General features: G+C 42.1%; 1 protein-coding gene across 1 annotated transcript; it reads right to left on the minus strand.

Moving 5' to 3' along the window:
* Positions 1-990: 990 nt before the first annotated feature.
* On the minus strand, positions 991-23,909 carry kcnk4a (potassium channel, subfamily K, member 4a). Its single transcript, XM_052149216.1, has 8 exons — positions 23,780-23,909; positions 22,176-22,308; positions 20,677-20,907; positions 19,855-19,969; positions 19,615-19,775; positions 19,207-19,393; positions 5,409-5,545; positions 991-3,302 (listed from the first exon to the last, which is right to left on the minus strand). The coding sequence occupies exons 3-8, from the start codon at positions 20,863-20,865 to the stop codon at positions 2,466-2,468; spliced, it is 1,626 nt and encodes a 541-aa protein (XP_052005176.1). The 5' UTR covers positions 20,866-20,907; positions 22,176-22,308; positions 23,780-23,909; the 3' UTR covers positions 991-2,465.

The raw sequence follows: 23,909 nt of genomic DNA on the forward strand, positions 1-23,909 counted from the left end.
TTTGAGTCGGTTCTTCTCAATGAATTGCTCAAACCGGTGGCAAAATTGTGTGAACTGGTTAATGATTCACTCTGAATCTGCATGGACTGAATCATTTGGAGCGATTTATCACACCATAAAACTGTAACAGATACAGAATACGGCTTTAAGATTTTTACTTTGTACAATATACAGTGAATTGTATAGTTAAATATGACTTCAAATGAGCGCACTGACCCAACAAAGCTTAAAACAAAAATGGTGTAAATTCTTATAAGCTCTCTGTATTTTCTCATGGACACATGCTTTGTTTTTGTCTAAACGCCTTGACATCACACATATAATTTCATTTATATATACATGCAAGTCTGTGATGGTCTGTGTAGAGCAGAGTAGGGTGGGGCTGGGATGGAACAACGCACGCCCGGTCCCAAATCAGCCTGATGGGGGCGCGTGAGGGATAAAGGCGTCCGGTGATGACAGCTCGAGAGAGAATGACAGGCAGCTGCTCTGTGTGCCAAGCCGGTTCTTGCCTCCTCCTTTCTCTTAATCCCTTTACACTGGTGCCGAAACCTGGGAGGGAGGAGGGATGCCCGTCACTGAGTCCACTCCCCACCCAGGGGAGTGCCGCTGCCATCCGCCAGGGCAAGGAGTAGCCCAATTTCCAGATGCGAAGAACGGCCTCTGTCCACGAGGCGAGTGGGGACTGGACTCCCTGATCGCCTGGAGCAAAGGAGCCACTGCCAGGGGCAGAAGAGTGCCCTGCAGTCCCCCAGAAACGCGGAGGGATCAAGAAGACCGACGTCCACGAGGGGAGGAGGGAAGCGACTCCCCGAAGGCCTGGAGAGGTAGGGCCGCTGCCAGGGGTGGAGGAGTGTCCCCACTGGTCGCCAAGAATGCGGACGGGCGTTCGGTCCACTGGGGGTCGGTCTGACTCCGGTTCGCCTGGGGAGGAGCAGCTGCCGTCTGCCTGAGAGGGTGGAGGAGTGAAAGGGGACCACACGATGGCGCATCAGTGAACTGGTGAGTGAGGTTTTTTTTTCTCTCTCTCCTCTCTCTCTCGCTCTCTCTCAGTCGCTCCGTGTTGGCCTTTCCCTCGCCTGTTTAGTTTTTGTTGTTGTTTTTGCCCTCCTGTCTCCTCCCAGGTCGAGCAAGGCAGGGATGACGTGTCGGCAGATGGGACGACAGCTTTAGAGATAGAGAGAATGACTCTCTCTCTCTCTCTCTCTCTCTCTTGTCACTTTATCCCTCAAGCGCCCCCATCAGGCTGATTGGGGACCAGGCATGCGTTGATCCAGCCCGGCCCCGCCCTCCTCCGCTCTACAGTCTGCTTTTAATCTTTATTTTGCATCTTAAAACTGTTATGAAGTATTGTGAAATAGGGCTGGGCGAAATGGCTACAAATATCTTATCTCCATATTTTCTAGCCTATTGACGATTTTCAATATACCGTATACAGTATATGTCACTAATTATGCATTTACTCTGAACTGGCTCAGTGTTGTTTTTTAAATCAGAGGAACCATCATTTCATTCAAACAGATATTGTAGCCAAGTAGATTACATTTTTTTAAGGCATTGAATAAAATCTATTTAAAAATAATGAAGGCATGTTTCCCACAGTTTTTCACTAAATGAACACAAGGAAGAATGAGATTTAACTTTGAGATTTAAGCTTTTTTTATTTATATTTTATATAAAATTATACATATTAAATTAATAAAAAGCATTATTAACCTTCAAATATTTTTATTAAAACAATTTTTTGTTAATGAACAAGGTGTGCAAAAGCTACTTCACTTATTCACTTAATTATTGAAATATAATACTTCATTATTAATTTGAGGATTAGATTTGTTTTTATATAAAAGTAATATATTTCTATCCTATTAACTTCACCTTCAGCTGGAGCTTTTATTTTGACACTGAAAGTGCAGTGTGTAGTTTACAATGGTCCACATCTGGTGAAACTGTCATCTACTCCTTTTCTGTTTTAATGTGTCATGTTTGTAGATTTTTATTATAACTTGTAGCGGTAACTAATGTTTGAAATTGTGCGAATGCTCTTTAACAATGCAAGTGAACTGCTCTAAAAGTGCTAAAAACACGAGCCCATGAGCCCGCACGTGCACAGAACAGCATGTCACGCATTTATTCTGAAGCACACACAGACTATGTTTATCTATCTTTAATCACAGTATTTTGCAGATTAATAATCTCATATGACCACATCGCCATTTTGGCATTATTTTGATTAGTTATGCAGCCCTGAAGGATTGTGAAATTAGTCTACTGATATGCTCTTTATGCAACTTAAAGGACAAATAAAAAGCACATTAAAATCATGGTGATATTCACGACATTGCACAATTTTATATTGTCAGAAAAATCGTCAATATTATATAATGAATATTCAATTTATCGCCTAGCCTTATTGTGAATTAGCTTCAGGATACTAAAAATCCTTGGTCGCATGCTGATTTCTATCAGTTATTAGGTGGAGGTGTTGGAGGTTGTGATCTGGGTTGTAGTTCACTACTGATCTCCCTCTGTAGCCCAGTAGGATGCAAGTGCGAGATCTGTCTCCTCATACTTCTCCTCTTTGGCTTGTGAGGACGGTTCGATCCTGCTGGTTTGACTCGATCACTAAGAGTGTCTGATGACTCATCAATGTACGCCAGGTTCTCGCCAAAGAAGTCCAACAGGGAGGGGTGGGGCGAAGTACAGCTGGCAACTATGACGACAGGAACATCCTTCCCACCTCCCAGTGACCTTTGTGACCCGGCTACAGATTCCATCTCCTCTGAGTTACGGGAATTTGACTCGGAGTCCGACCAGGATTTCGAAGGCGTCTCGGATCCAGAGACTGATCCCGATCTTGATCCTGAAGGAGACCTGCAGATGCCTCTGGACACGGGTCTTGACGGTGGTTTCAGATCTAACCGTGAGATGGATCTAGCTGCAGATCCTGCTGTTAACCTTGATCGCTGTCTCCTCTCATACCTCCCGTCTAATCTGGACCATGACCTGGACTGGGACATCGCTTCAGACTGGATATCAGATGATGGATTATACTTGGATTCAGGCCAGCCGACGAGCAGATGTCCATTATCTCGAATAGCAATGGCATCTAGGGAGATGCCATGAGCCAGACTAGCCGTGCTCACCCTTGGGTGGCGGTGATGGCGGTGGCGTTTTCTTCTGCGTCGCCGTTGAAGCTGAAAGGGATCATTGAGATCCAACGGTACGGGAATACGGAAGTCCATGGACATATTCTGGATGTTTTGGGTCCAATCTGTGGCATGAGCTCTCAGCTCCTCCATCTGAAAGAAACATAACATACCAAGAAAACAAATTAATGTGGAATAAACCCTGAATATAAATGACCAGTTTAAAGTTCAGCCATGCAACTCTAGGTTCTTTGACTTGTTATCTGTTAGCAATCAGCTCGCTCACATGTGATATGTTAAGCCTTTCATACGGCTTGCATGGCATAGGCTGATTGATTCTCTGACTTGTTATCAGGTAGCCTATCATCTTGCCTATATTTCTCCTTGTGTTTTATTTAAATGGCTCAGTTTTGAAGTTAAGCTCTTTTCTCTGCATCACACTGCGAGAGTTATTTCTCTGAAAATGCTATTTGCTCAGGTGGTTTGCTGGATGGTTCCTTCTATCAGCTTGCATGGTAAGGTCTGCTTTGGCCATGACACAAAAAAGCACATCTTAATAAGGTGAGCCTTAAACATATCTGGGTGGCACACCTTGCTATCTTAGGCCATTAGATTAAATAAATCCACACATAGCTAGTTTAAATCACTAGTTATATAATCTCAGGTTTTTCTTAGCTAAGGTACACATTATGAGTTAGGTCAGAAGCGTTTAAGCTATTTGGCTAAGCAGGCTGAGGCACAAAAATAAATTTAGTTAATTAGCATTATGCCATTTGGCCTGTGGCCTAGGCACATCTAGCTAGCATACAGTCAGTGCACATGGAGCTATCTTCAGAGCAGCAGCAGTACATAATTCTTGGCGACAGATCTGCTTGGTTGGGTGTTTGTATTTCTGTCTTCCCTGCTTTGTTGGGGGATTGTTCATGTCTATTTGTACATACATTTGTACATACATACATTACATCTAATAATATGTAATACATACTTGATGCAGCAAGACTTGCGTTTTGTCATTGTGCAGCAGCATGTCCACATTCTAACTCAGTATGTGTTTTTTTCTAGCAGTAGCAAGTCTCCATACTTGCTCTGCAGCAGCAGCATAGTAGATCTAATCCACCAAGACAATTTTATCCTATCAATATGTCATACCCACATTCACATTTCAGAGAGTTGGCATGAGTGAACTATATGAACTACTGTTAATATCCCAATTTGCATCCTAAAACTATGCTCTTAAAGTTGTACTTCAATTGTAATGGTTATACCTGTTAGTATGATGTAAGAAAATATGTATTGTGACCAGGGTCAGAAACTGAGGGTAACATTAAAAAATATATATATATATTTTCAAAATCTGATATGGTTCTTGTTATCCTATTGTAGTCATATTATACACATTATGGCACAAAATATAAATTGATGTTGATTGAACTTTTAGGGTAAACGATAATACATTTTGAATTTGAGAATTTGTACTAATGAATTGAAATTGAATTTAATTGATGCCATCCAAGTCAATGGATGAAATCAAATGGTTAGAAAAATATACAGAAAGCAATAGTCTGGTTCCAGAAGTAAAAATCCCTTAATAGTTTTTTTCATAGGGGAATTTATTTGAATTAATCAGCAAGATTTGGCAGTAGCAAGCCAGACACTTTGCACTTCCTGTCATCTGCAGGACCTACATCATATATAAAATAATAAATAACTCTTATGAAGACATTTTCAGAGTGCAGACTCTATTTTTGGAACTCAGTCCATTAAAAACATGTCACCATTGTATCCGTGAGACTGGCCAATCGCAAATAAGCTGTTTCGCACCTAAGCGGCTGCACACAGCCAGGCGGCTGGTCTCAAATCACTCTTGTGGTACTACGATGACATACGTCACGGTGACGTGGCGGTGTCTAAATTATGGCCAAATTTAAAAACAACATATACTGTTTCAAGTCCGGCTCCGATCGGTCTATTCAGCACTATATTCAGTTGAACACCTCTAATGAGTGTTTTCAAATAGGTTTCCCTAACACTCCGCCTGTGTGCCATTGGTTGAACAAAAAATAAATATAGTCCTGCCCCAAACTCAAACTATTAGTTTAACTGTTGCTTTGTTGAGCCCCTCATACAAACGGGAAAATGTTTTGAAAGTGCTAGTGTTTACGACTAGCTTATTTATAGTTGTCCCTCCACGTTAAACTGGGATAGGAGAAATAATTTTAACATATTAAAAATTGCCCATTTTATTGATTTATTTTTTACCTCTGCACGTGTCTTCTTGGATAGCACTCTGAGCCAGTTCCCAATCATAGTAAGGATGGACGCAAAGTACGCCAGACCAAACACTATCCACAACCACACCAACGGTTTGTACAGGGGCGTGCCATCTCTCCTGTTCTCTGAAGTATAGAAAAGGAGAAAGATAATTATTCACATCTATAATAATTCATAGGGGTGGTATGGCCTAGTGGCCAAAAGATGAGGTCTGAAATAACTGGAAGATTGCTGGTTCGAGCCAGCAAAAGATGGAGCCATGAGCTATCACGATTGTGCCTTTAAAGGAATATTTTGTGTTAAATACAACTTATGCTCTATAAACAGCATGTGTGGCTTGCTGCCAAATACCACAGAAAATGTCAACTCGCACCTCAGTTTGTAAAACCAAACTAAAATCATATTAACAGTAATGCCCTTACAGTGCCAGTCTAATGGGCAAGGCATTCTGGAGGGTTTTGAAGCAGAAATGTGAAATTGTTGTTAAAGCAACATTTTTACATGCAGAAATCTGTTATTTGAGATGTAAAGGTGTCTAAATCATCCTTGTAGCAGTGGGACTACTTTTCAAGATGGATTAACTTCAAGTTATGTGTTACTGGGTGGAGTGTTTTCAATGTAATATGTGTTTCACACATAATTACATCAAGTCCATTTATTGTGTCCATGTGCATCATATATCATATCATGTAATGAAAGTTATTGAGAATATTGAATTTACATGGTCATAACATGAGTTAGAAAGACTGGAAATAACTTTGCACACACAAAAAGTGATTCTATATACAAGTCTCATATTAATTTACAATTGCAATCCAAATTATAACATTTATTCTGGTACAAAGCCGTGCCACAAAGACTTCCATTATAAGCTGTATAGAGTGCAACAGTGCTCGCTCACATTTTTAGCCATCTTAGTTCCAGAAGTATTTTTCCTATTCATTTTGTCCATAGGGATTTCATAAAATCCATTGGTTAAAAACCAAACCAACCAGCTCCAAAGTGAATCACATTACAAACTTTCATTTGAAGCAAAAAAGTATTTGAAAATCAGACAAAAAGACAAAAGTACAATGCTGTGTACTTAACATATGTTTCATGAAGTAATGAACTACAGTCCCATAAAGCGTTGCGTATGATGTAATCAAAATAAAAATGATAGAAAAATATAAAACTATTTAAAAGTTGTTATAAGTCCAGAAACAATATGTTTTAAAGTTGCCCTCAGTATTTTTTTAATGTATGTCTTCTTGGACTAACAGTGACACCTAGTGGTGTGGATGCAGCATCATTCAAGCGCAATAGTTTCAGTTTCAGATGCCATGGTAGAAAGTAACTTTTCACTATTAACCATTTTTAATTTAATCCATTAGTGAAGTGTCCAAAAACAGAACAGTTTAGGTGAGGTATTCAGCTGGTCATGTGATCCTAACATGGCCACCCCCATGTGCGGACCCTCTCCATGTAGAATAAAACAGCTTTTATAAGGTTACTGATATGACTGGAGTCTTCATTTTAATGTGAGTGCTCATGATTTTTTGCATATATTGCCAAATGTAAATTTATTTATTTATTTTTAAGATTTTGAGGAAACAACATATTTTTTTTAATTACTAAATTTAAGTTTATCGCAGAACGTTCAGATGAGAATCAATTAAATATTTAATTGCACAGTTTTCTATGATTAATCACGATTAATCATGGTTCTTTTGTACATTAAAAAAAACTTTCAAATACAATAATAATTATATTTACTATATAATTTGTCTCAAAGAACTTTGAACCAAAAAATTGGTTTGTCGTCATTTATTTTTGTAATTTAAATATGTACATGTTAACATTTTCAAAGAGTTAATTAGATTTATTTTAATATGTCTAAATATTTAATCAAATTAATAATAATAGGATCCATTGAGCAGATTCAATTTATATCAAGCTTAATTGGCAAGATAAATTTAACTGTGTTCTAATTCTCATTGCCAATGCATTATTAGACACTATAAATATAGATATAAAACAAATTTAATTTTCTGACGTTTAAACTGCCAAAACTATTATTTTCTGTGGCTGCCATTCAGTTGATGTTTAATAAGTGGTACATGTCAAATTGACATCCACATGAATGGCCAGACTCAGGGTTTCACAACAGAACATTGCCCAGAGCATTACACTCTCTCCACCGGCTTGTCGTCTTCCCACAGTGCATCCTGGTGTCATCACTTCCCCAGGTAAACGGCACACATGTAAACAACAATCCACGTGATGTAAAAGAAAACGGGACTCATTGAACCAGATGACCTTCTTCCACTGCTCCAAGGACCAGTTCCGACGCTTTCAACAGTGGACAGGGTTCATCATGGGCACTCTGACCCATCTGCATCTATGCAGCCCCATAAACAGCAGGGTGCGATACATTGTGTGTTGTGACACATTCTTCCCGTACCCATCTGTGGCAGCGGGGGCGTGGTCAAGCGCCCGTCGGGGAGAGAAAAGCAGTAAGGGCGCTCACACCTGAGCTAAATTATGTCTAACACCTGTCTCTAATTGCAGTAGCGTGAGGAGAGCGGATAAAAGCCAGCAGCCACAGAGCATCGGGAGAGCCTGACAACAAGGCAGAGAATACGTGTGTGTGTGTTGAAGAAATTGAGTGACAAAAATAAAGCTTACCACTTAAGCTGACCTCTGTTTCCGTCCCTTCCTTGGTCCGCTTTACACTGGTGCCGAAACCCGGGAATAGAAGGAACACCTTTTTTTTTGTTCCAAGTTATGGAACAGAGTCGCCCCATAGAGTCCTCCCAGCTGGCGGAAGTCCTCCAGTCCCTCGCTACTCTCCATCAAGGCCACCAACAATCCCTGCTTGAGCTCCGGCAGGATCAAGATCAACGTTTTTTCGAGATCATGCGGGCTCAGGCAGAGGACCGACTCGCTATCCGGAGCCTCCTCAGCCAGGAGACTGCGTCGGCCCCAGCTGCGACCCCGGACACCCACGCTACGCTACCCCCGCCCACGTTACAGAAGATGGGGGCAGCAGATGATCCTGAGGCCTTCCTCGACTTGTTCGAGCGGACGGCAGAAATCTGGGGCTGGCTGCCCGAACAGTGGGCAGCCCGCCTAATCCCTCTCCTGTCCGGGGAAGCCCAACTCGCGGCACAACAACTGCCGGCGACAAACCTCCTGGCTTACGCTGACCTGAAGAGGCCCATACTGCAACGTGCCGGTCGGAGTCCGGAAGAAAATCGCCAACTCTTCCGGAGCATGAAGCTAGAGAAGTCCGATCGCCCGTTCGCGTTTGCACAACGGCTCCGGGACGCCTGTCGGCGGTGGCTGCTCGCGGGGGACCGCGACGTCGAGGAAGTCATCGATCAGGTGGTGCTGGAGCAATTCGCGCAACGGCTGCCCAGGAGAACGGCGGAGTGGGTCCAGTGCCACCGCCCGGCATCGCTGGAGGAAGCCGAACGACTCGCGGAGGACCACATGGCGGCGATTCCAAGGGCGGATGAGCCCTCTCTCTCTTTCTCCCCTTCCCCTGTGTCTTCCCCTGTTTTTTTCCCCTCCCCTCTTCCCTCTCGCTCTGCTCTCTCCCCAGGGTCCGTGCCTGCCCCCCGCAGGCGTGGAGGATTTTTGAGACCAACTTCCCGGCCGTGGGAGAACCCGCCTACCCCTTCCCCGTCCTTCAGCCGCTCTCCTCCTCAGGTGGGGCGCCCGCCAGCACGGGTGCGGCCATGGCGCCTGGGCCGGTCTGCTGGAGGTGCGGAGACCCTGACCACTTCCGGGATCAGTGTCCGCCGATGGAAATAGGGATGGTGGTGCGGGTCTCTGACTTCCCGCAGGCTGCCCCCAATCGGGCTGGAGCGTACCGTATTCCGGTAAGGATCCAGGGGGTACATACCAAGCATTGTTGGATACCGGCTGTAACCAGACCACCAGCCACCAACGCTTGGTTCAACCCGGGGCTTTGGGCTTAGCTAAACTGGTGAGGGTGAGGTGTGTGCATGGGGATGTTCACAAGTATCCCATGGTGACTTTGGCGATTAAATTCAGGGGAAAAACCATAGTGTGGAGGCTAATCTTGGGTACTGATTGGCCGAATTTCAAAGATATTTTAAAGGGTATTTGTGCGGATGGGTCCTGCATAAAGAGGTGTGCGGTGTGCGATGCTTTGGCAGGGGAGGCGGAGCCGGGGCTGCACGGAAGGACGAGGGAAGGGCCGAGGTGGCCGCCCCTCCTCTCAGGGAATTCCCTGAGGGGGACTTCCCTCTAGAGCAGTCGTGGGACGAAACCCTTAAACATGCTCTTGACCAAGTGAGAGTAATTGATGGTCAACAGCTCCGGCCGGGCATCGCCATTGCATACCCATATTTTTCGCTTATTAAAGATCGGTTGTACATAGTGACGCATGACGCTCAAACAAAGGAGGAGGTGACACAATTGTTGATTCCACGAAGCCGCCGGGAAATGGTTTTCCAGGCGGCTCACTATAATCCTATGGCCGGTCACCTAGGGGAAAGAAAGACACTTCTCCGTCTAATAGCCCGTTTCTATTGGCCGGGCATTGGCGGCGACGTCCGCAGGTGGTGTGCGGCGTGCGCGAATGTCAACTTCGTAAACCCACCGCCACCCCAAAAGCGCCATTGCGCCCCTTCCATTGATCGAGGTTCCTTCGAAAGAATTGGAATGGACCTCGTCGGGCCATTAGCACGGACGGCACGCGGACATCGCTTTGTGTTAGTCCTGATGGATTACGCAACGCGATATCCGGAAGCAGTGCCTTTGAGCAACATCTCAGCACGTAGTGTTGCAGGGGCACTCTTCAAGATAATCTCCGGGTGGGGTTCCGAAAGAAATCCTCACCGACCAAGGCACTACTTTTATGTCACGAACACTTCGCGAACTTTACGAACTTTTGGGCATTAAGTCGATTCGCACTAGTGTGTACCATCCTCAGACAGATGGACTGGTGGAACGATTTAATAAGACGCTCAAAAATATGATTCGTAAATTTGTGCACGAAGATGCTAGGAATTGGGATAAGTGGCTGGACCCTCTGTTATTCGCAGTACGAGAGGTCCCGCAAGCCTCCACAGGGTTCTCCCCATTTGAGCTGTTGTACGGGCGAGGCCCACACGGGGTCCTCGACGTCATCCGCAAAGCTTGGGAGGAGGGACCTTCCAATAGTAAAAATGAAATTCAATACGTTCTTGATCTTAGAGCAAAACTCCACACCCTGGGGAAATTAACACAGGAGAATTTGCTCCAGGCTCAAGAATGCCAACGCCGGCTGTATGACAGGGGTGCTCAGCTACGGGAATTTGCAAAGGGAGATAAAGTGCTTGTATTACTCCCAACATCGAGCTCTAAATTACTCGCCAAGTGGCAAGGACCCTTTGAGGTCACACGACGAGTAGGGGATATCGATTATGAGGTTAAATGTACCGATAGAGGGGGCGCGCGGCAAATATATCACCTCAACCTCCTGAAATTGTGGAGAGAAGAGGCAGCCTCTGTGACGATGGCAACGGTAGTTCCGGAGAGGGCGGAACTCGGACCGGAGGTAAACAAAGCCTGCAATCTCAACACCCCGGTTCCTTGTGGAGACCACCTCTCACCGCGCCAACTCGCAGAGGTTTCCAAATGACAAGATGAGTTTGCGGACGTGTTTTCTCCTCTACCGGGCCGCACAAACATCATACAGCACCATATCGAGACAGAGCCGGGCGTGGTGGTACGTTGCCGCCCCTATCGCTTGCCCGAATATAAAAAGAAAGTAGTTCGAGAAGAATTGGACGCGATGCTTGAGATGGGAGTAATAGAAGAATCCCACAGCGATTGGTCCAGCCCGGTCGTCCTTGTTCCCAAGAGCGACGGGTCTGTACGATTCTGTGTGGATTACAGAAAAGTCAACGCGGTGTCTAAATTCGATGCATACCCAATGCCCCGTGTTGATGAACTGCTCGATCGGTTAGGTACGGCTCGATTTTACTCGACCTTGGATCTAACGAAGGGTTATTGGCAGATCCCCTTGACAACAATATCCCGTGAAAAAACGGCCTTCACCACGCCGTTCGGATTACACCAATTTGTGACGCTTCCTTTCAGTTTGTTCGGGGCACCGGCCACGTTTCAGCGTCTCATAGATAGGATCCTCAGACCGCATACTGCTTACGCCGCTGCCTATCTAGATGATATCATTATTTATAGTAATGATTGGCAGCGGCACATGCAACATCTGAGGGCCGTCCTGAGATCGCTGCGGTGGGCGGGGCTCACGGCAAACCCGAAAAAGTGTGTGGTTGGGCGTGTGGAGGTACGGTATCTGGGGTTCCACTTGGGTCATGGCCAGGTGCGTCCCCAAATTGACAAGACCGCGGCGATTGCGACTTGCCCTAGACCCAAGACCAAAAAGGGGGTGAGGCAGTTCCTGGGGCTGGCTGGCTATTACAGAAGATTTGTGCCTAACTATTCGGATGTCACCAGCCCGCTGACTGACCTCACTAAAAAGGGGGCTCCAGATCCGGTCCAATGGTCAGAGCAGTGCCAACAGGCGTTTACACAGATTAAAGCTGCACTTTGTGGGGGGCCGCTTTTGAATGCACCTGACTTCTCTCTCCCTTTTGTTTTTAGACGGACGTGTCAGACAGAGGGCTGGGGGCCGTACTCTCGCAGGTGGTGGAGGGAGAGGAGCGCCCGTTGCTTTACATTAGCCGGAAGCTCTCCTTGAGGGAGACTAAGTACAGCACCGTAGAGAAGGAGTGTTTTGCCATCAAGTGGGCGGTCCTCACCCTCCGATACTACCTGCTGGGGCGGGCCTCTGCTCGGATCATGCCCCACTGCAGTGGCTCCACCGCATGAAAGATACTAACGCCGGATCACCCGTTGGTATCTGGCCCTCCAGCCTTTTAAGTTCAAGGTGGTCCACAGACCGGGGGTGCAGATGGCTCCCGCTGACTTCCTCTCCAGAAATGGGGGGGAGTGTTAGGCAGGCCGGATGACGCCCCGGCCTGAGTCGGGCGGTGGGGGTATGTGGCAGCGGGGGCGTGGTCAAGCGCCCGTCCGGGAGAGAAAAGCGGTAAGGGCGCTCACACCTGAGCTAAATTATGTCTAACACCTGTCTCTAATTGCAGTAGCGTGAGGAGAGCGGATAAAAGCCAGCAGCCACAGAGCATCGGGAGAGCCTGACAACAAGGCAGAGAATACGTGTGTGTGTGTGTTGAAGAAATTGAGTGACAAAAATAAAGCTTACCCCTTAAGCTGACGTCTGTTTCCGTCCCTTCCTTGGTCCGCTTTACACCATCATTAACATTTTCTGTGGCATGTGCCACAGTAGACCTTCTGTCAGTTCGGACCAGACAGGATAGCCTTCGTTGTCCTTGCGCATCCTTGAGCCTTCGGTGCCCAACAACCTGTCAACTGTTTGTGGTTTGTCCCTCCTTTGACCAATGTTGGTAGCACCCAACTTCTGAGCAGGAGCACCCCACAAGTCTTGCTGTTTTAGAGATGCACTGACCCAGTCATCTGGCCATAACAATTTGGCCCTTGTCAAAGTCTCTCAGGTCTTTACTACTGCCCATTTCTCCTGCATTCAACAAGTTGATTACGAGAACTGATTGTTTTCTTACCATCTAATCTAACCAGAACTTGACACGTGGCCTTGTTAGAGGATGATCAATGTTATTTGCTTCACATGTGAGCAGTCATAATATTTTGGCTCATCAGTGTAAAATCAGTTTGAGAGTGTAATAAGACAGACTTGCTTGCATCATTTACAGTACGTCATGGAAGTGGACTGTCACTGGCGCACTTTGTTTGTAGTAATTCTCTAATTGGTGGTTCTTCACTAGAAATGTAAACACAATTATTAAAAAAATTACTTTGAAATGGGAGTCATGTGACACTATGCGAGGATCGGATGTGTAGAGGACAAGCTCTGTGCCCTTTGCTAATTTTTTATAATTTTATGTTATAATCCGATGAGATTCGATACACCCTGCTATATATCTGGTCTTTGAAGTCAACATGGCAAAGAATTCAAAATCCTCAGCCTCTGGAGACATTAAAAGACACTTACGTGCTCAAACTGAAACCTCTGACAGGCCTGCAGACCCAGGACTCAGTTTGGACGGTGCGGCGGGAGAAATCCAACGTCAACTGTCCAACTTGTCTGTGATGCTGACGAAAGTTGTTGCTGACTTAAAAGATCTTTCTGTAATATGCCAATCGATTACAGCGATGGAAACAAAATTCTCTGAGTTGGTTACAAGATAGTTGGCAGCGAAAAACGGATCGATTATCTGGAGTCATCGGAGATGGAATTATCTGCTAATCCGCTAGTGACCAAGATAGACTTGGAATGCATTTTAGAAAAACTGGAAGACCTTGAGAAAGAGGTAGATCCTTTTCATATTTGGCATCTATGCTAATATAATTTTATTTGTTTCCCTGTCTCAACCTCGGGACTCCTATCCTGAGGTCACCAGAACCAGCTGGATCCAGCTCCATTCCTGATTCATGTTGGACTCCATTGGTACATGTCGCTGTGTAATGATGACTAATAGCAGCCAGTGCCAGCCAAACATCACTTCAGTCTATTACGAAAGACTTCAGAGGATGAACTGATGCCAACTCCAAGACATGGGATACTTCATATGCCATTCCCTGAACCTTGGACTTAGGATAGACCTCACCGAAATTACCGATCAGGTTGATGGACTACACTCTTGAAATGGAATACATAGACTATCAATTATCTGCCAACAAAACCCTTCATCAGCCAATTAACAAGGACAATTGCATCTATGTGAACTTCTGCAGTTAATCCAGAATGGACTTCAAAGTAATTAAACTTACAGTTCATACAAAATCTTTGTTTAAGTAGATGGACTAAGGAAGTCATGGTGTGTTCCTTATGTGGCTTCAGAGTGAACTTGACTCACGTAATATACTCTTGACTGTCCGAGGAATGTGGACACCTGTTTTGTTTCTTTTTGTGCTGGTTCCGCCTAGCGGCTGGAGTTTATTTTGTAGAATAACACTCCTTCGGGACAGTTGTGGATGAATCTGCACGTTCTTTGTGTTTATTCCGCCTAGTGGCTGGGGTTTGTTTTACAAAGTATTTTCTGTTATGTAATTTTGCCTCACAAAATTTGTACAGAAGCACCGGACTTGAGCAATTCCACGGCAAAGTTGTTGTGGGGGCTCTCATAGACATACATTAACTTTTTTTAATTTAGAGGGATGGAAGCCAGTTGGCGCTGTCGTGCGCAGGGTTAACATGCATGTTTTTCTTTTTTCTGTTTGTTTTGTTCGAGGTGGGAGGAAGTTTGGGGTTTGATTGTTGCACTAATGTTGGAATGTAGTCTATATAATCTGGTTTTTGACTCAATATATTTTTTCTAATATATCAAAATGTTAATGTGAGTGGATTTATCTCTCTCCATGTGGAATGTGATTAATTGGGGCACCCCATAAAAAGAAGACAGGTTATTTATTTTCTTAAGCATAAGAAATGTGAAATAGTGTTTCTTCAAGAAACTAATCTTTCATTGCAGGAAGCTGAAAATTATGGGAAGATATGGGGTGGGCATGTTTTCTTTATTGCTAGCTCAAGTAAGAGCAGGGGAGTGATATGTAAACATCTCAAATTCAAATGTCTCAAACAGATTAAATAAAAATTAGGAAGAGTCATTATTGTTTTAGCAAAAATTCAGAGGCAAAGGTTGATATTTTGACTAATATTTACACACCTAACGTCGATGATCAGGGTTTTTTTATAGATCTTGATGGGATGTTTCCAGCCATTGGCACCCCTCATGATATAATATTGGGAGGAGACGTTCATCTTTTAATGGACTCAATCCATAGTGAAGCAAAAGTGTGTAAACCCCATAGAGCAACAATGACGCTTCACAGGATGTGTAAAAATCTTGATCTTACAGATATTTGGTGACTTTTGAACCCACTTGGTAGGGACTATAATTTTTTCATCAAAGTACATAAAATTTATGCTAGAATATATATATATATATTCTAAGTCCCTCATTTAATCTGTTGTGGATTGCTCAATTGGAAACATTTTAGTCTCAGATCATGCCCAAGTGTGTTTAGAGTTTTTGGCACATATGGAGAAAAATAAATCATTTAGTTGGCACTTTAATGTATCCCTTTTGCAAAATCCTGAATTCCAACAAATGTTAATGGCTGAAATCAATGTTTATATGGAGACCAACTGGTCCTCGGTATCCTCTGTGGGCATGGCTTGGGATGGACTTAAGGTGGTTCTAAGGGGTTGCATCATACAGTATGCCGCATACATTAAAATTCAAACCACGAGAACTTGTGGGGTTGGAAGGGAATATTAAAAGTGCCGAAGCAGAGCTGAAGCACCAAATGTTGTCTGATGGCCTCAGAGAATTGACCCGATTGAAATACAGATACATTTATATTTTGTCACGGAAAGTGGAGTTTTGTTTTATTCAGGGCAAGACAGTCAAATTTTGAGTCGGGGGACAAAGCAGGAAAACTTTTGGCCAGATCTACACAGCAGAGATTCTTTTTCTACTATTCCCTCAGTGAAATCTGCTGGTGATGAAATATTTACCTCAGCAATTGATATTCATAATGGTTTTAAAGAATTATATCTTTATAGTTCTATGTCTTTGTCTACTGGTGAAGATATTAGAAACTTTGTGGAACCTCTAGAACTCCCTAAATTAAAGAATGGAAATTCCACCAACCATGACACAAACACTGATCAGTCTTATTCTTAAAAAGGACAAAGATCCAAGCAAATGTAAGAGTTATCGTCCAATTTCCTTGGTCCAGCTAGACGTTAAAATTAAGTAAAGTAATGACATCTCTTATACATATAGATCAGGTGGGGTTTATTCGGGGCTGCAGCTCTTCTGATAAAATTAGGCGTTTCATAAATATCATGTGTCCAGTGGCGAATGATCAGACTCCGGTCACTGCCATCTCACTTGATGCTGAAAAGGTGTTTGATATGGTAAAATGGGATTATCTTTTTAAGATTTTGGAAATATACAGGTTCGGGAATACTTTTTTTATTGATGGATTAAGTTATTTTATAGACACCCTGTAGTGGTGGTACAAACAATTTGATTCATTTCAGATTATTTTATTTTGGATAGGGGCACCCGGCAGGGTTGCCCTCTTTCACCATTATTGTTCTGTCTTGCCCTGGACCATTAGCAGCTGCGATAAGAAAGGAGGATGATTTTCCAGGAGTGATGGCGGGAGGTATGGCGCATAAGCTTTTGCGTCACACAGATGATATTTTATTATTCGTCTCTGATCCCATTAGATCTATGCTGGGACACAGAATTAATTGGTCTAAATCCAAAGCTTTGGCTCTGACAGCATACTGCCCAGTAACAGCTTTCCAGCCAGCCCCTTCCAGTGGCACAAACAGGGCACTAAGTATTTGGGTATTTTATTCCCAGCAAATTTGTCTGAATAGTTCATTTTGACCCTTTAATAAAAAGGTTTTGAATGATGTGGGCTTCATTACATTTAAAAATGATTGGGAAGGTTAATGATATTAAAATGAATTGTATACCAAAATTCAACAACCTGCTACAGTCACTCCCAGTAGATGTCCCCCTCTCTTATTTCAAACAATTTGTGAGCATAGCGAAGTCTTTCATTTGGAATGGTAAATGTCCCAGATTACATTTCAGTAAAACAAGATTTTGTTTTATTATGTGTGCGGTTTCAGACATTTTGCTCATTGGTTGCTTCCATCTGAAAGAGTTCTCCCTGGTTTTGTATTGAACAGGAAGTTATTGCCCCTATTTTGCCATTGCAAAGCCTTTCTATCAATCTAACAGAAGAAATTAAACTATACCCCATTATCTCGCATTTGCACTCGGTATGGACAAAAGTGTCCAGACTGTTTAATTCGGACATTTATGTTGCCTCAAGCTTATGACTGAACCCTAAACTATGTATCAATAAGTCCCCATTCTGCTGGTTTGAGTGGATTGTGAGGGGGGTTACTACACTCTGTGACCTACTGTATATGAGAGTAAAATTTGGTTCAACATTTTGGGATCCCCAGATCTCAGTTTTTTAGGTATTTACAGCTGTACCACTTGCGCTGTACTATTTTTGGGAATAGCATTCACTCCCCAAAAGAGGCAGATACTATGAGAGTGGTGATTACTACTTTTGGAAAAGGTCATGAGGCATCAGTGTATTACTCTTTGTTAATTCAGAGTCTGGGGGATGGAACCTCGACCACTCTCAAGAGATTATGGGAGAAATATTTCAACTTGGAATTGGAGGAGGGAGAGTGGACTGGAATTCTAAAAAACATCAAGTCTGCATCTAGACACGCAAGGGTGCGCCTGATGCAATTCAAGATTTTACATGGGTTCTATTGGACCCCCTCTAGATTGTATAGGCTTCGTCTTAAAGACACACCCACCTGCTGGCGATGCCAATCAGAGGATGGAGACATAACCCATGTATTTTGGGGGTGTGTTGAGATTCAGGAGTTTTGGCTAAAGGTTCAGAGTCTGGTGTGTGATGTATTAGGCACTTGGGTATTATTTTGCCCCAGACTCTGTATTTTGGGTGATGGGGTGGTCATTGCCATTGAAAATAGACACATAAAGAGTTGGGTTTTAACCAGTGTCATGATCGACAGACAGATCGTTTTAAAGGGCTGGAGGTCAGCTGGAGATGAGAAGGGTGGCAGCCTTTGAGGAGGGGTTGTTTAGAAGAACAGAGAAATACAACGGGAAATGGGGAGGGTATATATAATTTATGGATGGGTGATAATTATTATTGATTTATGTGTGTGTGTGTGTGTGTGTGTGTGTGTGTGTGTGTGTGTGTGTGTGTGTATGTGTGAGCGTGTATTTATCACTTTGTGGGGACCAAATGTCCCCATAAGGATAGTAAAACCCGAAATGTTTGACCTTGTGGGGACATTTTGTCGGTCCCCATGAGGAAAACAGCTTATAAATCATACTAAATTATGTTTTTTGAAAATGTAAAAATGCAGAAAGTTTTCTGTGAGGGTTAGGTTTAGGGGTTGGGTTAGGTTTAGGGGATAGAATATAAAGTTTGTACAGTATAAAAACCATTATGTCTATGGAAAGTCCCCATAAAACATGGAAACACAACATGTGTGTGTGTGTGTGTGTGTCTATATAATTTACGACCACTGGGATTTTGTTGGGGCCAGGGTGGGGTTGGGGATTGGGAGGGGTAATAGTGGGGGTTAAGATTGATTCTGTGCATATATGTTTTGTATTTCTGTGTTCATTTATGAGAATTGATAGCCTGGAAAAAATTATTACGTTGAAATAACACGGACTGATAGGTTCAACCAAAGCATATACCATCAATTGATAACCTCTGAGCTCATGGTGGGTCTGTCTTTAAAGGCTCTAAAGTTTTCTTTAAAAATAATTTCTCCTATTGAAAATCTGCTCTATGATAAATTATCTACTAACATCTCAAAAGATTTTCACATATAAAAGGCATTTTATCCCAGGTGGGTGGATGTTTTGGTTTTCTATTACAGGTACAGATTTAGTTACAATTAGTGTCAAGGTTTTAAAAAATTGATAATTAGCTAATGTAGATGATATAAAAATCTGTAAATTCATGGCTGTCTGGATCGAATAACCACAAAACATCCTGCAGCACCAGACGTAATACAATATCCTTATCCTTAACCCAATTATCATGCTGTCACATGACATTTTAAACAAAATAATATATTTTGATTATTGTATATGGCCATCATATATCTGTGCACCTGCCACATAGTCCCCGAAGCCCACCGTTGTCAGGGTGACCACTACAAAGTACCCTGCTTCCAACAGACTCCAGCTCTCTACTTTCTGAAACACCATGGTCGGCAGAGCAATGAAGATTAAGCAGCCAATCAGGATGGAGAAGACAGCAGAGATTATACGAACACTGGTGGGCTTCACACCCTTGCGCTGTTTATTAGAAAACAAACATGGTTAGATTCTTAAAAGTTCCTTTGCAAGTATCACTTTTCTTTTGATCATACTTTCAAAATTCAAATAATGTAATCTGTTATAACTGGTCTGTTTTGTGTATTTTAACTGAATTAGGAATATTACATGCTAACAATTGAATCCCTTTAATCCAAATTATTAATGATCACTGCAAATATGAATATCAAGAGAGCACTCACCAGGAATAGAGTCTCTATCTTTGCCACTGCTCTTCGCAGCAGCGTCCCCAGGTGGTCTCCAACCCCTGCTAACAGTATGCCAAACATGGGGATCCCCACCAGAGCATAAAATATACAGAACAACTGGCCACCTTCGGTCTTAGGGGAGATGTTTCCAAATCCTGAAGTGAAGAGGATGAAGTGTGTTGACCACACAAGAAGATTTAACCCATTCTGATTGGAAAAGTGTGTCTGTCTCACCGATGGTAGTGATGATGGTCCCACAGAAGAAGAAAGCATTGGAGAGATCCCATCTGCTGCTGAAATTTGACGCGCTTCTGGGATCCACACCTGCCTCAATTGCATCAACCACTTTCTGAAGAAGGAAGAGAAGAAAGGTCTGTCTATAATGCCCCAAAACATAGGCAGACTAGGAGTTTTATTTATATCTAAAACTAGGTGGACATTGGTAGTTTATTTACATCTAAAATGATCAGTGTCCATGGTTTTTGACTGGATGTCTGTAGATCCAATGTTTAATTAGAAAATCCTATGTTATATTTGTTTAAATAAACAAACATTTTAAAAAACTGCTGCTCTCGTGCACTCTCAGGAGAGAAACAGTCGGTGAAGATTTTCACTAAGTAATACATTCGATTTCGGTTTGTTTCTCATGAACCCTTATTGTATGCCTTTAGAATAAGGCATGAGTCACATTGAATAATTTATTACACTGAATTATATTTTTGTGTTCTTTTGAAACTTGAAGTGCTGGTCACCATCCACTGCCATTGTTTGACATCACTGAGCAGAATAATTTTTCAAAATGTCTCTCTTTGTGTACCGAAAAAAATTGTGTTATAATAAGAGTAATTGTTACTGACAACTTTAGCTTTTTATATTGGGAGTCCCCTTGTGTTGACTGAGAGTTTGGTTGTGGGGTCTCTGGGTCTGTAAACATTGAAAACGCCTGATCAATGTGACCAATCAGGGATAAAATGTATTTTTAAACTTTTGGATATTTGCAGCTATAAAACACGGTTTGATGTGAGGATATACTGTATTCTATTTATTAATAAAAACCTCTGTGAACTCTCTCAGGCTGTAAGCAGTGACGCAGCTGTGGTTCTGTAGGAAAGCCATTCGAGAGGTTAGCAGTTCGCGGTGGGCACATTCCTCCTTGTAGGACTCGAGCCAGCCGAATACCAGAGCCCCCAACACCAAATACAGCAGCACAGCTGCCAGTATCGTCAACAGCGTTGAGTTCCGCATGGCTGTGATGAGCGCTGTATGACGTCAAACGCTTCTCCTGTGCTGGGGATGGAAACAGACTTTGTATAGCCTACTTGTGAATGTTTTGGAAACATTGATAATTATGTGTCCATCAGGTTACACAGAGGAAGGGCAAGAACATCAAGGAAAGAAGTGGTCACAACAATCAATATCTCTCTGGTTATCATGATAAATGAAGAAATGTGAGAGTGATTTGTGTGTTTGGCAAAGTACAGTGGGCCCAAAAAGTATTCGGACACTTAAACTAAATGTAAAAAGTGGCATCTGCCAACACAAAAGGTGCTCAAGCTTTTCTGAGAACTGATTTCACCTCTCTGAGACATTTCTGCAATCACTTTTAACCAACTGATATTAAGGTTACTTTTAAAAGGACAGTTCACCCAAAAATGAAAATGTTCTCATCATTTACTCGCCCTCATGTCATCCCAGATGTGTATGACTTTCTTTCTTCTACTGAACACAAAGAAAGATTTTTAGAAGAATATTTCTGCTCTGTAGATCCATACAATGCAAGTGAATGGTGACCAGAACGAAAGGTCCAAAAAGCACATAAAGGCAGCATAAATGTAATCCAGTGGTTTAATCCATGTCTTCAGAAGTGATATGATAGGTGTGGGTGAGAAAAACATCAATATTTTAGTCCTTTGTTACTATAAATTCACTTCCCGGCCCAGTAGGTGGCGATATGCAATAAGAATGTGAATTGCCAAAAACAAAATAAGAAGAATGTGAATGTGAAAGTGGAGATTTATAGTAAAAATTACTTAAATATTTATCTGTTATTCACCCACACTTATTCATATCTCTTCTAAAGATATGGGTCTTTAAAGATTTTTAGAAATATTCCTCTAAAATCTTCATTTGTGTTCAGCAAGAAGAAGGAAAGTCACACACCTCTGGGTTGGCATGAGGGTGAGTAAATGATGAGAGAATGTTAGTCAGTTGTCCTCATGTTTACACAGGTGTTATAACAGAATAACCCCTGGGGCACTTCATCACAATAACCACCAACTAGTGATTGACCACGAGAAAGAATCCAAAATTGTTTAGTCTTCATTTTGAACAGTATGTCTCTTGTTTTATCCCTATTTATTTCCTAACAAACATTTTTTGTGAAATATTGTTGGAAAAGTTCACTTATGCTATCCTTCCTTAAAATAAAGCCACTTAGTTTGATATTTTGTTATCTAATGCAATAATATTTATATTTTTAAGCATGGCTTAAGTGTGCATATATTTTGGGTACAGTGTACATGCAATGGCCTATAAAAGGGAGGTGAGTTGTTTACCTTATGACGTCAGGTTTTCCCAACCAACCATTTTCTCATTCTCCTCCATATCAGATATTTGCTGTACACTTCTCTTTCTCTATCTCTCTCTGTCTTTCCATATACAGCCTTTTTCACTGACTTGTGTAGAAACCTGTTGGTCAGAAATGTCCTTGTCATCTCAAAGTGAACTTGAGCCTGACTCCAGATCAGTTCTGAGCTTGAGAAATTTTGACTCAGTCCAGACACGACAGGAGAACAGTAAAGGCGCAGAGGTTAGAAGACAACAAATGACGGCATTGAAACAGACCCACTGGCAGAGGTCTGTGTAAACAGATCGTTCTAGAGTCCTGCGACAGCATCTTGATGTTCACCAGGGATTTTAACCACATGCTTGTAGCTACGTATGTTTACCGTACAGCTTAAGCTCAGTTCACAGCATTTGCAGCATTATGTTGATTTCCACAAAAACATTTGGTTGACTCATCCCTCCTTTATTTAAAAAAAAAAAAAAGAAAAATCATGATTTCAGTGAGGCACTTACAGTGGAAGTGAATGGGGCCAGTCCATAAACGCTAAAATACACATTGTTTTTCCGCAAGGCTTAAACATTATACCGTTAACATGATTTATAGATAGATAGATCTGCTTAGTAACTTTGTTTGCGTAACAATAAATCCAATATTACAACTTTGTTGCCATTACAACAAAAGCCTGTATTCATGGCTTTGAATCTATCTTTAAATAAATAAGGTTAGTAAGCTATTTGATCAGACTAAAATCATGTTAACACACGTATTGTTTACGTCTTGTGACAATACTATTGAACCAGTGTGTATTTAAATGTTTATGGCCTGGCCCCATTCACTTCCATTGTATGGGCCTCACTGAAACCATTTATTTAATAAACAAAGTGCGAGTCAAAATAATGTTTTTATGGTAATCAACACTATGCCACAAATAAGTTATTTTGCACCAGGAACATTCTTTTAAAAAACTTTTGGTCTAAAGACTTATGTGTAAATGCTTGAAGTTTGCTTTGTTGACAAATATATATTTGTGCATATGCATAAATTTTATTTAAAAATGTAATTACTTTTTTAATGAATACCTTTACTATTTAAAAAAACATATATGGACAAAAGTACTAATTAAGAATGAGTAGGTGTGTCCAAAAAAGTTTTACTGCAACATTTAGAATAAAAGGTTTTGATTGTTGCTTTCAAGATTTAAATTAAACATTTGAACAAAAATGATTCATATATTTGCACGTTTAAGCACTTTTATGCTTCGACAGATGTTTTAAAGCCAATTATTAATGATCACCCAGCTAATAAATGTTGATATAGAATATATTTCACTTTGACAGTATTACAACTATTCCTTATTTGCTTAAAGATTTTCATACAAATTGAACAAGTATCTAAAGAACACTTCCAGTGCAAATTAAAACTCCAAGTTCCGAGTGTGTTTCAGAACCACTGACCACACAAAATACAAAAAGTGACATTTTATATCCACATCTAAAAGTAATGAAATGCTTCATAAAACACTAAGATGTCGATTTCTCCATGAATACAAGTGTTCAAGTTAAATCTGAAGTCAGCGAGAGCATGTTCTCTTACCCCAGCATGGAATGAAGATGTGCAGTTGTGTTTGGAGTGGCCGTTGAGGAGTTCCCTGTCTCCAGCAGACAAGTGTGAGTATACATACACTCATCAGGTCTTTCCCCATTCCCAAGTCTCTACTTGAAAC

Source organism: Xyrauchen texanus, chromosome 19, assembly GCF_025860055.1.
Source record: "Xyrauchen texanus isolate HMW12.3.18 chromosome 19, RBS_HiC_50CHRs, whole genome shotgun sequence".
Taxonomy (NCBI): domain Eukaryota; kingdom Metazoa; phylum Chordata; class Actinopteri; order Cypriniformes; family Catostomidae; genus Xyrauchen; species Xyrauchen texanus.